The 16358-nt window shown below is 40.9% G+C and overlaps 1 protein-coding gene across 1 annotated transcript; it reads right to left on the bottom strand.

Moving 5' to 3' along the window:
• Positions 1 to 11099: 11099 nt before the first annotated feature.
• c1h1orf115 (chromosome 1 C1orf115 homolog) lies at positions 11100 to 14877 on the bottom strand. Its single transcript, XM_054785846.1, has 3 exons — positions 14615 to 14877; positions 14156 to 14426; positions 11100 to 11507 (listed from the first exon to the last, which is right to left on the bottom strand). Exons 2-3 carry the CDS (start codon positions 14318 to 14320, stop codon positions 11370 to 11372), a joined length of 303 nt encoding a protein of 100 aa, XP_054641821.1. The 5' UTR covers positions 14321 to 14426; positions 14615 to 14877; the 3' UTR covers positions 11100 to 11369.
• Between the last annotated feature and the right edge of the window lie 1481 nt (positions 14878 to 16358).

The raw sequence follows: 16358 nt of genomic DNA on the forward strand, positions 1-16358 counted from the left end.
TAAAAGGCATGGATGCTTAGAGTTAAGAATGATCCTTGTGTAAATCACCTCTGGTTGCAAATAAAGTCATCCATGATCTCGAGCAAACTTATAAAACTGCATTCATTTTGAAAACTGTTGGCATTGAATGTATCGTGAAATTCTGCTTTTTATTCCATTTACAGTTGAAATCAAATGTTGAAGTTAATGCAACTGTTCCATATTCAACAGAATTCATATTTTTTATGTAGACTGAATTTGTTAATTTAATAAGCAGTTGGCAAAGCATTCATACATGATGTCCATAACAGTTCAACAATGTTTTCATGCATGCAGTCAAGTGCATAGAATAGTTCTAATATGCTCAATTAACACATGGCTGTATCTATTCTGACTAGAATTCTCTTTTGACTTAGCAGTTTTTATTTACTCAGTCTTGACAAAGTTGAGATTTACTTTTGTAAGCCCTTACAGCATATAGCATAGTCCATCTTGAATCATGACGTATTTCTCTCTATTGAGGGTCAGTTGTCTTCTTTTTGTAATGAACAGGCACACTTTGATGCTTATCAGTTTGAAAGTGAGCATGCTGATCAGAAAAGGAGGCTAAAGTATTCTGCAGTGCCTACCATCTTCTGCCACCGCAGTACCCCAAAGCCACGAAAGCCTCCAAAAAAGCGTGGTGGGCCTACAAAAGAAATATGTTCACCCAAGCGACGTGTGACATTTATTCTTGGAGACCATAGCTAGGCTGCTGACCCACAGCTTCAGAGAATTCCAATTTCTTGTACATACATGTTTCATGTTTTTTATAGTCTATATTCCTTCTTAATTGTTGTTCTCTGTTTCCTTTCTTTCAGCTGAAGGCTGTGATTCTGAAGCTGACCAGGATCAGGAAGGGGTAGCTGAACTTTGCCAAGCTGAGCGTGATAGCCTGTGTAATTCGGCGGGATACTGTGTGGGAAATGTAAAAGGACAAATGAAAAAACATGTGACTCACGCATCCAGGCCGTGATAAAAAAAACTCACATGACCAAGCACACCAGGCACACCAGGCCTCGAAACTCACCCACCTCAAGGAGTACAAAGAAGGAAGCCTCATTAAGGTATCTGGTTCTGTGTTTGACAAGTTCAACAAAGTTAAACTTATGTTTCGTGGAGTAGAGCGTGATCTCAGAAACAAGAACAATGTGAAGATGATGTTGGTGGAAAGGGCACAGGAACTGTGTTCTGACATTTCTCTACCAGCTTGTCATAATCTCAAGGACAAATTGATCAGCAAGTTCATCAATGCACGACTGCACTTTTATTGCAGAAAAAAAACAAGTGAACTTAAGAAGGAAGCCGAGAGAACCAAGAAAGGAGGAGAGCTAGGGAGCAAGAGTAAGGCAATGAGGAAACTGGCCAAGAAAGTAAAATGAACTAGAAATATCACTGAAAGTGATTAATACCTCCGCCCCCAGTATTGCTTTATATTATGTGATATCATGAGGGCAATGAGGTGAATACCAAGTTTGTTACTTGTAGAATTTTACACAGAATTATTATGGTTTACTGTCTATTAGTAAAATTATCAATAAACAGAGTGGACAATGATTATTAAAAAATGTGGTTACCATGGCAATGCAGTGTTGAGTACAAATACAAAGAGTGTCTTGCAGAACTGCACCTACGGATCATCATAGACACCAAATTTGAAATGAATGGCTTTAAAACGAAGTAGTTTGCTCGACAAGGTTTTGGTAAAATTGTAGTTACCATGGCAACGCTTTGTCCGACAAACAAACACAAAAAAAACATGTCTTGCACATCTTCATGTCAATGACCTCATTTACCCTAAGTTTCATTTAAAATGCTTCAAAACTGTAGAAGGATTTCGCAGTGTAAGATGTGAAGTGCAATAATGAAAAAAAATAATAATAAAAATCGTATTATACTGTTTATAATCTGGCCCGATTTTGTGCACATTTGTCTCAAGTGAATTCATGCTAGCACACTGCCTTTTACCACACACGTCAAACAGTGATGTAATAATCTCTCTGGAAAAACTTGTCTGGAACTTGAACTGGTGGATGGTGGGTCGGCATGCATTTTGTGCTTTTAATTTGATGTTATTCATGTCTTAGTTTTACACAATGCATCATAAATATCATAAATTAGATTGCTGTAATGTACGAACACAAGCCGGTCTGTTGGTCAAAAAAGGTTGGGGACCACTGGTCTACAGTGCCTGGAACTGCGACAAAATATCTTGGAAAGTCATCTCGTTTGCGAGCTTGTCAGCTGGCGTGAGTGGAATTTGCCCGGTTCAGCAGGGCATGCTAGTGCAACTGAGGATGTGTGTTTACATGTTGCGTTTGTTGCTTAATAAAGGCATTCGAATTCCTTAACCCCAAGCACGGGTATTACAGTTAATTGAGGATTTTGTAGCGATGTGTGCATAGGCAGACATCCCATTAGACCTTGTTGTTTCTGTCCATGTCTAATTTAAGCGTAAAAGAGCCCTGTATGAGTGGAGAGGCTTCTTTGAGGCTGAATCAGGAGACAACATTGCTCCCCTTCCACCAGGAGTTGCTGTAGTAGTAAAAGTAGCAAGGACAATGGCAGCTTGCAGTCAGTGTGCATTTAGTGCTTAACAGTTATCAACCAACACACATTTTAGTAGAACACGTTTCTTCATTCTTCATTTAAACCAGTGGTGTCCAAACTGCGGTCTGTGGGCCATTGGCTCACAATGGCTTGTTTTTTATTGTTTGCGGCCCATGTTAGAAAGGAGCATATGGAAGGAGCATGGAAGATAGAGCAAAAGGCTCGCATGTTGACTATTCCGTTCTGTTCTTTAGTGGACCCCAGATGCAGAGACAAGAGACTGAGAGTAGCAACAAGTAGGTGTTCTTTAATACAGTCCAAAATAAGGTTTGACATAAAGCCATGGGGCCAAAGGTGCACAGCATGGAACAAATAATAGGAACTCCCAAAGCACAGCAGGAGGAGGCCATGGTCCACTGGGCAGTAGTTTACACAGTCCAAAGAGAGTTTTGCAACTACAACAAAAAATAGCAGAATGAGATAGAAAAATAGAGAAATAGAACATACCAAAATGATGAGTAGCAACAAAGCTTACTAGCTCCTCTGCGGGCCTTCTTCCTCTCAAGTACAGACAGCTGCTGGAAAGGGTTGCATGGCAGTACTCAACTACAGGTGTGCCCAGTGGAATCACCTCCTGCCAGAGTAGGAAAGGAGGAGGAAAAGGCAGCGGCTGAACGGTGGCCTAGCGGTTAGCATTTTGGCCACACAGTCAGAGGAGATCGGGAAGATCTGGGTTCAAATCTTTGTTGGGCATCTCTGTGTGGAGTTTGCATGTTCTCCCCGTGCATGGGTTTTCTCCGGGTACTCCGGTTTCCTCAACATTCCAAAAACATGCATGTTAGGTTAATTGGCAACTCTAAATTGTCCATAGGTATGAATGTGAGTGTGAATGGTTATTTGTCTATATGTGCCCTGCCATTGGCTGGCGACCAGTCCAGGGTGTACCCCGCCTCTCGCCCGAAGTCAGCTGGGATAGACTCCAGCATACCCGTGACCCTAGTCAGGATAAGCGGCATAGAAAATGGATGGATGGATGGCAGGGACAAAAAATAGTGACAGCAAAGACAATGTAACAGTTGACACTTAACAAATAACACAAAGTTTTGTCTGAATTACGCTGTATGTTTTGTTTAACCTTTGTACACAATATTAAAAAAAACAACAAAAAACATATAAAAAATATCAACATTGACTTTTCAGGATGCGGCTCTCGGTGGAAAAAGTTTGGACACCCCTGTAGTTCTAGGCCTCTGCCACCCTAGAAATTCAGAAAGGCTGACTGGCAATCCTGGAAGACACAGCCAATAAATACTTTCCACTGGGTTTTCGAACATCCCGGACCCCTTTCTCAACCAAGCTAGGCAGACTCGCTTGCCTGAGACAGTGGAAGATTTGGACTTCACACATTTTAGGAGGAAATAATGGTTTATTCTCCGGGCCTTAGTTCTGCTTCTCCTGCCCAGCATCAGCTTCTGAATGTCCATTTTGGATATGTTTTTGATCTGGGATATATAATCCTCCATCTTGGCAGTCCAAGTCCAGCAAACCAAAACAAATGCTAACGTAATTAATTTGAGTTTTGAGTTAATGTTTGAGTGGCATCTGCATAGTTGTGGTAGGACACATTGTAGCTGCGTATTATCCAGCCTAATGGAAGCATGTGCGGATTTAACAATGAAACAGGTCATAGCATTTGGTTTGAGAAACTGTTAACAATTCCAACAAAGTGCATCCTGTCCCTGGAGATTGGACTTGAGTCAGTTTAGAGCAGTACCAGAGATTCACACCCAGTTTTCTAACCTCTGATAGTGACATGGTCAACTGTATCAAAGGCAGCACTTCAGGTCCGGCAGAACTAAAACTGAGACATTGTCTGCATCTGTGTTCAGACGGATATCATTTGTCACCTTGATCAAAGCTGTCCGAGTGCTGTGATGGGGCCTGAAGCCTGATTGGAAATTACCAGACGCATTGTTAGACAGGAGAAAGTCAGTAAGCTGTTGGTATACAACCTTTTCTAAGACTTTTCCCAAGAATGGTGGTTTTAATATAGTTGTTCATTACTGTGGCACCAAGACTGCTCTTCTTTAGAAGATGCTTAAGACAGCAGTTTTTAGGGCCTTTGGAAATATTCCAGTCTGAAGTAATGTATGTATGTTAACTAGATGAGTGAGTTGTGGTAGAAAACTGCTCAGCACAGACTTCAGAAATCTAGTGGGTAACTCATCAAAGCAGCACGTTGATTGACACAGACTGAAGATGATCTCTTTAATAGTTTTGTCAGTGACAGGAGTGAAATGTGTCAGCTCAAGGTGTCTAGACGATTGATTGCATGATGCAGTCATATGAACTGTGTGAAGTGGAACTGTGTCTGATGTTTGTGGGAGAGCATTTATGGTGGTTCGCTTCTCTTCCAGTGTTGTGTACTTGGTTGTGGCACTGTTAGAGCTGATAGAATTATAGCAATGCGTACATTCTAGCGATCTAATTGATTATATATTAGATATTGTGTAAAACTAAGCCAGGAACAACATCAAATCAAAAGCACTCAGTATGAGTCTGGAGTTTGTTTTGCAGAGAGATTATACCTTGCAGTTTACTAGCATGAATTAACTTGAGGTTGTGCACAAATCCAACAAACAAATATTCACATTAGCACTCAATAACGTCATCAAATCTTACCTGTATGCATTTCCACATAGTGTGAGCATTTGGGACCAAATATGAAGTGAAAGAAAAAGGGGAAACTATAATAGTCTTATCTGTGCACCGATTAAAGTTTGATGGTGCGTTCAAGGACAGTCGAACAAAGTGGACATGTCGCCGCTCACAGGAAACAACTTTTGCAAAACTGGGGGATTTCTAACTGTAATATTATTTTTTGATTAATAATGGCCCATATTTCCAAAATTGATATGCATTTACATACAATTTTATGTAGTTAATTACAAATTTGTTTTCAGTGTTTTTTTTTTATTTTTTATTGTTACACCTCAAAATTTGGGGGGTTGGAGACCCATGCTTTACAGCAGGGGTAGGGAACCTATGGCTCGGGAGCCCGATGTGGCTCTGTGTGATGACTGCATCTGGCTCTCAGACATTTCTTAACACCATCAAATTTCTTTCTTTTTTTTGCTGACATTTTAAAGTAAAACATTATAGAAATCACAGTATTAAAAATAATGTTCGAAATATAAAACTTTGTCATGCATTTTAATCCATCCATCCATCCATTTTCTAGTGCCATGCGGGCGGCCAGAGCCAATGGCAGCCGTCCTTCCCATATTTTCTAGGTCAAACACCAAAACTTGATTATTATTGGATAATGTGGTAGCCTACCCGGGTCATTGAGAGGTCAAGAAGTAAACTTCCCTCCTTTAAACAGTCAGCTAGCTAATTCTGCACAGCAAACCCTTTTGATGAAGAAGATGGCAAAAAGAAAGACCGATACGGAGTACGATGTAAAACCATGCAGCACCAGAAGTTGCGTTCATGGTAAGAAATATTTTACTTAATATTGGTTAGCTTCAGTAGAACTGTGTTATTAAAAAGAATCAATTCAACGACGTATTGTATTCTAAAATTGTTGGTCTTGCTTAAAAATGCACACATATTGAGTGTTGCAAAATATGATGTGGGTCTCACGGAATACATTTTAAAATATGCGGCTTTCATGGCTCTCTTAGCCAAAAAAGGTTCCCGGCCCCTGCTTTACAGCATGCCTGGGGATATGTGCTCTTTTGCACATTTGAAAATACTGTAAGACTACCACTTTTATAGAATTGGTCATTTTATAATGGAAGAAATATTAACAAATATTAACTGTAGAATCGTATCGTTTGTACACTGTATGTTCATTTTGGCGCGAGGTTTGACAGCAATATAAACCCCTCAGGCTCCATTCAAAATGTGGCTTTTTGATGAGGAGTTGCAGTCATTTCAGCGTTTGGATAGAGGTTATAGAGTCTGGATACTAGAGTTTGGAGAGCATAGTTTGGAGATAGTTTGGAGAGAGGATAGAGCCAGTGAGGAAGAGGAGGATTTCCCCTGTGTGGGTGTAACGGATGCTAGCCTGTGAGGCTGTGAAAGTGTACGTTGGTAAACCTCACTCCCTCTACCTTAAGACCTTCGATAGACACGTTGTCGAGAGTGCGGACTTTTAGTCGTGTGGTCAGCGCTCTCGGCTCCCATTGCGAAGGTCTGTATTCGAGCCCCAGCGCGGGCTGGTTACATGGAAACTAAATATTCATTTATATGAACTGGCAATTACATTTTTGTGCACGCCAGCGTCTTCTGTTCCCTGTGAAAGGGTGTTTTCAAAGGCTGGAGAAGTTATTTTAAAAAAATCGTTTAAAACCAAAAACTGTTGAGAAAGTGTTATTTCTGAATAAAAATAAATAAAATCTACCCTGTCCCCTACATCACTGTCCTAGTTACATAAGCATATTCAATGCCTTCATGGTTCCACAAGCACTTCCACTGTCCTCTGCCTGCCATCTTTCTAAAGTGACGAGAAACATTATTACACAACCCGCCATGTCGTATGATAGTACCATTTGGGGAAAATGTACACAAACACGATATATTCAAAAAATATTTTATTCTACACACGTGTCATTTATGTAGAGACATGATTTGGTCATACAGTTTTTGTTATTCATGGACACAACAATTCAATGAATCCTACACAATGTGGTTCAGATACAGCTGCCTGTGATTATACACCTGGCCAGCAGGGGGGTTCGTGTGCACATGAAGCTTTGAGAAATGAACCCTTTCTCGAACCATTTGGCTTACGGTTTTGTGTGAGCCCTAGAGCCCTAGGGCTCTCCAAACACATAAAACCGTAAGTACATTGAAATTGCAACAGGTAAGCAGCACGTCTCTAGACAGCATGGAGGACAACCAAACAAAGGCAATGAACCAACAAAGTCAGATTGACTCCTTTGGCCACTGATTGTTTTTTTTTTTTTTTTTTTTTTTTTTAACGGGGGGGGGGGGGGGGGGGGGCGAGAGGGGACAAAAACAAAAAAAAGAGAGACAAGAGACAAGGACAACAGCAGCAACAACAACAATTGTGACAGAACAACAGAAACATACAGAACGACATCAGCAAATAAATGTCCGTGACAACTATAAAGACGAACAAGGATAAAGGACAAATCAATATCAACAACCACAATGACAAAGCTGTCAATGACAATCAGACATAATAGCAGTCATGAAATGATGAACTATGACAGTGATCACAATGACAATACTGCATTGAAACAGTCGCACACAATAGCAGTCATGAAATGATGAATTATGATAGTGATCACCATGATAATACCGCATTGAAACAGTCACACATAACTGTAGTAATGAAATGATTATCCATGATAGTGAATAGAATCAAAGTTACTGTAATGCACATCATTGTAAAAAAATATATATATATACATATACACATATATATACATACATACACATACATACACATATATATATACATATATATATATATATATATACACATATATACCGCACATACACACATATATATATATAGTCATACTGCTGATATCGCCGTCGCTGTAATAAAACCAACAACATAATAACACCCTGGTTAACTCAGTGAGTAATGTGGGGAAGTACGTATGTACTGTGAGTGTGCATATGTACAGGTATCTCTGTATGTGAGGAAGACTTCATATATATGTAAAGGTGCAGGAATGTGTGGGCGTGTGATTGTCACTGAGAGTGCATGAAAGGAAAGGGGCCGCCTTCCACCTCCCAGAGAGCCCCGCCCCAAATAGCAAGGCCGGGCCCCGGCCGCCAGAAGGCCACCAGGCCCATAGGGGCAGGCAGCACAAAGATCAGTGCCCCAAGAGCCAGCCCAGAGAGCCCCCCCCCCGGGAAGACCAGTAAGGGGCCGAAGAGAGGTAATCCCAGCCAAGGACAGGGCGCCAGCGGGCCGGGGGACTGCCAACCCCTGAGACCAGCGAGAGATCACACCCCACAAAGGCAGACGGGTACCGGGGGCCACAAACCGGCAGGCCCAGAGACGCCTCCACAGCCGGAAAGAAGCCCGCCCGCGCCGGAAGCGCCAATTCCCGCCCACCGCCACCCCCACCCCCAGGGAGCGGAGCCCGGCCCGCCCCGGGCCAACCCCCGCCCGACCCCCGACACAGGGCCGCCCCGCCAAGGGATGCAGGAGGCACACCCTCCACCCACCCGGCGGAGGCACGGGCGGCAGAGATGTATCGCCCAGCACCTGACCCCACGGATCAAACCCCTGTATGCCACACACACGCACATAAACACTCCTACGCACAAACACACCCCTATGCGCACGCTCATACACACTGATTGGCCACTGATTGTTAATTGTCCCCAGCTGTGACGCACTGCTACAATGGTGTCAAGCGACTGCATCTTGCACCCAGCAGGAAGTACACCAAAATAAGAACAGGAAGTAATAATTCCTTCCCTGTTGAGCGTTACAAAACCTTTATTAACTGTACAGCTAATGTTTTAAATAAAATTGTCAAGTGTAAGAAGACACATTTTGATATTTATGTGTTAAAAACAAGAAAACACTCTTTAACACCCTCTTAACTTTGATGATTAGTGAGGAGCTGGACTTAAAGACAATGTTAAAGGGATAGTTTGGAGTTTTTGACATGTCTATTACATCAACAATGACTTACACTCCCATTTGGTCCCGGAAGTCCAGTTGTGGTCGGATTTGATGACATAGTTGCGCTTAGTTGTTGGGTCATTTAAGTAAAGAGTTTGGCTTCTCAAAACAGTATACTTATATATTTGCATCACAAAAATACCTCCTCGAAAAAAATGGGGATGTCATACTATCGAAGTATCCCTTTAAGTAATATATTGTATGAATATGCTATATATACATATGTAGCTCATTATTTACGCACATATTGTTAGGACTTGTGCGCTGCTCTCTCTCCTGCTCTCCCTCCGCTCCTAATTTCAGCGCACCTCCTACCACCCAGTTCCCTCCTGGCACACCTGCAGCTCGTTAAGGGAGATGATTGATAAGCAGCAAGCTCCTGCATCATGGTGCCAGATCGTTGTCGCACCCCGCTGCGCCTTTAGTTAATTTTCCCCACACTTGCCTGCTGCAGTGTGTGTGGTCCCGTGTGCCTAGCCTGTTTATGCTGTTAGTGTTTTTTGTTAGCCGAACTTTAGTCATTGCCGTTCTACCCCTACTTTTTCGGTAGCGCTTTCAGTTTAGCCTAGTGTGTGTTTTCTCCCCGTGAACCCTCCGGATGATTTTCAGTTATACTTTTCTTAAACTGTACTTTTGCTCCATGGTTTGTATTCTTCCTGCTTTTGTGTAATAAATATTATTACACCACCTGCTGGCTCTCGCATCCTGGGATCCTCGTTCTGGACGGAGGTCAAATCCTCACACATATTGACCACAATTAGTTTTAAAACAATTTAAAATATCATAATCTTTCACTACGCTTCATTTTGATAAACATGCTAAACATGATAAACAGGAATCGCCTGTCTGCCCCGTTGGCACTTGCATATATGCGACCAGATAAAAGTACACAATGGGTCTTGTGTTGATGTTCACTTTATTTCTTATGATAGAGAGAATGAAAAATAGTCTGTAAATTGTGTAGTCAATTGATGACAGCTTGTCACAGGCTAAGTTCTATCTATGCCAGTGTGTGTGATCGCTCACGTTTCAATCTCATTCGACTTTGTGGCATCTTTATTTACACATTTTGCCTGGCTCTCATTGCCTCTCTGGTCTTTTTTGGCCCGTACAAGTGGAGTACCTGCTAACTTACTTTTTAAAAGTGTCACTTAACAGTCTTGCTCTCTTGTTACCATTACAATACTTCTGGCTTGTTTTCAAAATACTAGTTGTGTGTCTGAGTTGTTCATCACAAACACGTAGAGCAGGGGTGTCAAACTCTGACACTACAGGTTTTCTTTCGAGCCAGTCACTAAAGCAGGTGATTTTAATGATCAACACCTTCAGTTTGAGGGAAGGAGCTCATCAATTAAATCACCTGCTGAAGAAAAAGAAATTAAAATTAAAAATTAATTTTTAAGCGCCCAGGAGTCTCCAGGAGTAGGGGGTAAATGTCTGAAGCGGTATGCCACTTTAAAAAGTATGGGAACTAGTATGAGTGCTCTCCTTACTTCAGGAGTGGACTGGGACAAAAATTTGGGCCCTGGACTTTAGACTAACAATATTTTTAACACGAGAGAGGCTACTTCTTGTTCTTAGTGCTGCAGGGGGCTCCTAAAGCTATTTAATTATCATCAAAGGATGTGTGTTTTTCCAGATACAGCTGTATATTAGCATAGTTTTTGTTAGATAAATAATTACACAGTATAATAACTTTTGTTACCTACGGTAATTTCAGGACATTGATGATGTTTTTTTTATACGCAAAAATAATCAAAGAGGGTCTCCGTGCTTTTTACCTGACTATAATTCAGAGGAAGGATAGATGCAAGGAATTAATTATAATCTTTAATTCTGAATACAGATGAATACAAGACAAAGCATTGATGAAGGCAACATGGGCTGGACAAGCATGAAAGAAGAATTGAGATCACAAGGCTATAAACATTTAAGACTAATTTCCTAGAATTGACTAAAAAAATCAAGAAACAAATGCCAGACAACTTCATGCAAATCATTTTACTGTTATGACAAACACAATTGCGACAAAGAAAGTAAAAAAAACAACCAACAAAATTTTACAAACTTATAATTTGACAGGAGGACAAGTCACAGTGAAGCTCCATTCTCGGTCTCATCATGCTTTGCTGGACATTGCTCGCTGATTCTCCATCACCACTGCCACAGTTGAGAGCGGCATGGCGTAGGAGGCAGCCAGGCTCTGCAGGCCGGACACCAGGCAGCGCCATGTGAAACTGCAGGCCTTCTTCAGGTTCTACCCATGAGGAAGTATCAGGTTAGTCTGTTGAAATTCAGTCAAGCGCATTGCATCCCCTTCGGGCGATATTTCCACTGCTCTAATGTGTTAGGTTCAAAGGTCAAACTTGGCACACCTATGCCTTTTTTTTATGATTTTAGTGTCTTAAATGAACGTGAAACGTAATAAACAATCCGATTTGGAATTTTTACAGTTTTTACAATGTGTATTTATTTCATTACCTAAATAATTAACTGTAGGAATAAAGTGTTTGTTACACAGTACAGTCGTCCCTTGCCACATTCCGGTTGGAATGTTTGCGGCTTCACTCTATCACGGTTTTTCAAAAATATATGAATTAATAAATCATCCTGTTTTGTGGTTGAATACAGCCTAATAGTTAAAAAGGGTATGCATGTTTCAGCAAATTTTAAGATGTCTTTGCCTAAATTAAGCATTTTCAAGCATACAATGGCTAAATGAATGAAAATACAAACATAAAGCATTAAAAAGACACATTCAAATCGTGATATGCAGTATTCTGGCACTAGCAATATCTAACGTCTCTGCCAGAAGAGTGCGATATTGGGGACAGCTAAGATCCTGTGCAGAACCCTCAAACTCTCAGACCACTGGTAGGGGCCCCGAGCTTGAAGGAGAAGTGACGAGAAACCTTTACGTGAACTTTGACAGCTCTAATATAATAATAATTAATAAGAATATAATATGATATATACAAATTTTAAGACCACTTTGAAAAATTGCAAGAATTTACATTTTGTACTGTTGGAGCTCAAGGAGGTTCTAAGCAGAACTTTTTTAGTGCATGCAGTATATATACTCCTGATATACACTCCTAAGGAGGTTGTAAGTAGAGCTTTAAAATTCAAAAAGAAGAAATGGGAGTGAGACAAAAAAAAAATTGACAAAGCAATTTACTGCAAACAAGCATTAAAGGGAAATAGGCTGTTCATCTGCCGTTTAAAAGTTTAAGACCACAGCCTTTAAAAGCCAAAATACTGGCAAAAATGTGGATTTAATGTAATTTTCTGTCAGGTATTCACACTGTCATGATCTCTGATGGCAAAGGCAAAAAAGCTTTCTCACTTTGAACGTGGTCGGATTGTTGAGCTGCATAAGCAAGGCCTCCCGCAGCGCACCATTGCTGCTGACGTTGGACGCAGTATTTAACACTTTTTAAAAGACCCTGAGGGTTATGAAGTTAAGTGGTAGACCCAAAAAAATGCCATCGACCCTGAACCAGAGGATGCGATGGACTGTCCGTCAAGACACGGGACCATCCTTAGCCCAAATGACGGTTGTTACTGGTGCCGAGTGCAGTCCAATAACCATCGGATGACATCTGCGAGAGAAGGTTTTTAAGAACAAAAAACATCTTCAAAGGCCTTGTCTCTTTTGACACCACAAAATTGCCCTTTTGGAATTTGCACAAGCGCACCAAACATGGGACATTGAAAGGGTGAAGAAAGTTTTATTCTCTGATGAGAAAAAATGTAACCTTGACGGTCCTGATGGCTTCCAACGTTACTGGCATGACACGGAGATCCCACTTGAGATGTTTTCCAAACGGCACAGTGGAGGGGCGCCATCATGATCTGGGGTGCTTTTTCAATGAAAATGGAGCTTCAGGTTGTAAAGGGGCGTCAAACAGCAGCTGGCTATGTGGAGATGTTGCAGGGAGCATCCCTCATGACTGAAGTCCCTCATGTGTGTGGTAATGACTGGCTTTTTTAACAGGACAACGCTGCAGTTGCCTGCCTCACTTCTTCCAGAGAAACAAGCTCACTCTTTTGGACCATCCTGCGTGTTCCCCTGTTCTAAATCCAATTGAAAACATTTAGGGGTGGATGGCAAGGGAAGTTTACAAAAATGGACGTAGGTTCCAGACAGTGGAAGCCATCTTCACCACCTGGAGCAACATTCCCACTAGCCTCCTGGAAACACTGACATCAAGCATGCCCAAACCAACTTTTGAGAGGATAACAAGAATAGCACAATTACTCATTACTGAGTGATTTTTTTTGAACATTTTATTTCTATTTTAAGGGGGGTTTCAAGTTTTTTTGAAGCCATGGTCTTAAAGTTTTGATCAGCTGATGAACAACCTATTTCACTTTAATGTTGTTTGCAATAAATTGATAGCTAAATTTTTGTTGGTCTCATTCCCATTTCTTCTTTTTGCATTTTGAAGCTCTACTTCAGGGGTCTCAAACTCGCAGGCCGCAAAATATGACCAGGCGCGGGCATGGAGGAGTAGTGTAAATGCTACAAAAAATATTTCTTTTTGATATGATTCTACTTTATAGCATTGATCTACTTGAGAGACATGATATGTTGTGTTTTCTAAATGAGTTTAAAATAGCTTTACTGTTTTTCAGACACCATAACTAAAATCCTGTGTACACTTATGTTGCTAAAACTTTCTCATTCTTTTGTACCATTGCTCCCAATACTTCATGCAGCCCAGCCACAACCAGACCCTATCTCCAGCGGTCCCCAGGTAAATTGAGTTTGAGAGCCGTACTCTACTTAGAACCTCCTTAAGCTCTAAAAGTGCAAAATGTAAATTCTTGCAAGTTTTCAGCTAGTCGTAAAACTTGGATCAGGAGTGTGTAGGAACAACAACAACACAATATTTCTCTTACCCTCCTGTACTTCTTCCTCTTCCTCTTCCTCTTCTCCTTCCTCCTCAACCTTTCCTCCGATGTTTCGTCGATTCCTTCATCCTCGATCAAAGGCTCATATTTATCTGGCAGGACACGAAAATAAACTTCCTTGGAGGTTTTCTGCAGCGTCTCCTTTGTTGCCATTGCTTGTTGTATGTCAGAGTTGTTGTTTGTGTTCCCCACGGCTGAGGACCTTTGGAGCGAGGAGTCCAACTTTATTTGTTGCCTGCAGCAGGAGCTCTGTCGGCTTCTACATAAATACGGGATTAGACAAAGAATGTAGTAATTATTTGGTTTGATCTTTACATTCTCTCTTCCCTAAATTGTCCATCGTCTGTGAAGAGCCATATCTGTGTTTGCTTAACAGAATAAACACAACTTGTCACAGAGTCAACAACAAAACATATGCAGAAGATTTTAGCAACTAAAGCCTCCTACTTTAATGCGCTTCATTGAAGGCCTGTTCACGTCCAAATGTTGTAGTCCTTCTCCAAAGTCTGGTATTTGCCAGTCCAGCGAAGTATGCCTCATACAGCGTACCAAAATACTTTTTCATGACAAACACTTCTTCTCTTTGTGTCCTGACAGTTTAACTGGCACAACAGAAGTACACTAGTTTTGCAAACATTGAGTGTATATAGAACTAGAGACACATTCGCAGAATAAAACCTTGGAAGTTTTCCTCTCCCGCCTGGGGCAGCATAACCCCACACTGTAGAGGGAGGAGCTGTTGCATGCACCTGCAGACCAATAAAATACAATTACAGTGCTGGGGATATAGTTAATTATTTTCTGAGTTCTGACTCATGGCGAGAGTGGCTGAACAGACAGAAAACTTTGAAGAGCAAATAACTCCAATACAATTTTTCATTTTCTTACAAATTTAAATAATGTTACTTTTAGTTAGTCTAATTCTGCCTTGGCGATTTCCAAAACATCATTCATTATCAGTTACAAACACAAATATACCCACTACTATTACTATGGCACCCTTGAATGTACGCTCTCGATCAAACAAGTATTTTATCATGAATGATTTGAGAGCACAAACTTGACTGTTTGTTTTTAACTGAGGTTTGGCTGGGTATGGATGCAGCAGTTGCTCTCACTGAGGCCTCGCCACCAAATTTTAGTTTTGCGTATTCTGTCATAAAGTGGTACAGCAACATCAACCATTAACTCCCTTCACTCCAAACAGATTTTATTTGATCAATACACCACTTTTGAACAGCTCCACAGTCCTGTGTGTCACTATTTATAGAACACCAGAGAAATTTGCTGCTTTTATGAATGAATTTTCTGAATTTTTACCAATCATTCACATTTTAACCCGTAGATAATCTTTTAGACCCCGTTTCGAGGGATTTTTAAAAATGTGTGCTCTTTTTTAAAATCTGTCCTCTGTTGTCGACTTGGCTGTCTCTGACCCCTACTGTATCATTTTTGATATCACTTATCTTATCCAGCGGGAGTCCTCGGTACGAACTGTGAGGAAGCGCTATCTAACATCTGAAGTGGCTGCAAATTTTATTAGAGTTTTTAATGAATGTTTTGGTTGTCACAAGCTCTTGCGAGATTAAAACGTGACAAGATTTCTTGTTCAGAAAAACGTCTCGTGGGCACTAGGCCTGGGACGATAACAATTAGTTGATTAGTTACTTGATCATTTTGCCGGCCTTAGCATATTTCCATGTGCATGCATGTCTGTTTTCCTCGTCTGGCGACTTCAGCAATGTGGAAGTATGACACCGCTGGTCTTGTAACATGTACATTTTATTCTGTCCTCTGACAAACACAGCAGTTCAAGCACAAAGGCTAATAAATTGCTCATAAATAATAATAATACTGCTAATAAATTTGTATGCCTTTTTTTTTTCGCTTTTATTTAACCAGATAAATCCCATTGAGATCAAGATGTCATTCACAAGGGTGACCAGGCCAAGAGGTCAACAGCACACGACATAACATTAAGACAATAAATTACAACCAGATAAATAATTAAACACAGAAGTAAAATAGACCGAAAAGCTTTGACTGAGACCAGTTCTGACATTTTCAGTTCAGTCTGTATGGTGTTCCATGCAGTGGGGGCTGCATAAGAAAAAGCTCTTTTTTTCCAACTCAGTTTTGACTCTGGGCACACTTAGATGATGAGTTGTGCAAGACCGTAAAGCATATGTGC

This window comes from Dunckerocampus dactyliophorus, chromosome 1 (assembly GCF_027744805.1).
Source record: "Dunckerocampus dactyliophorus isolate RoL2022-P2 chromosome 1, RoL_Ddac_1.1, whole genome shotgun sequence".
Taxonomy (NCBI): domain Eukaryota; kingdom Metazoa; phylum Chordata; class Actinopteri; order Syngnathiformes; family Syngnathidae; genus Dunckerocampus; species Dunckerocampus dactyliophorus.

Bases quoted from the DNA above. Each gene is read 5' to 3' on its own strand.
- c1h1orf115 (XM_054785846.1), bottom strand. From the start codon at position 14,320: ATGGCAACAAAGGAGACGCTGCAGAAAACCTCCAAGGAAGTTTATTTT. The intron at 11,508-14,155 runs GTAAGAGAAATA...CCTCATGGGTAG, and splicing joins AGAGGAAGAAGTACAGGAGG to AACCTGAAGAAGGCCTGCAG.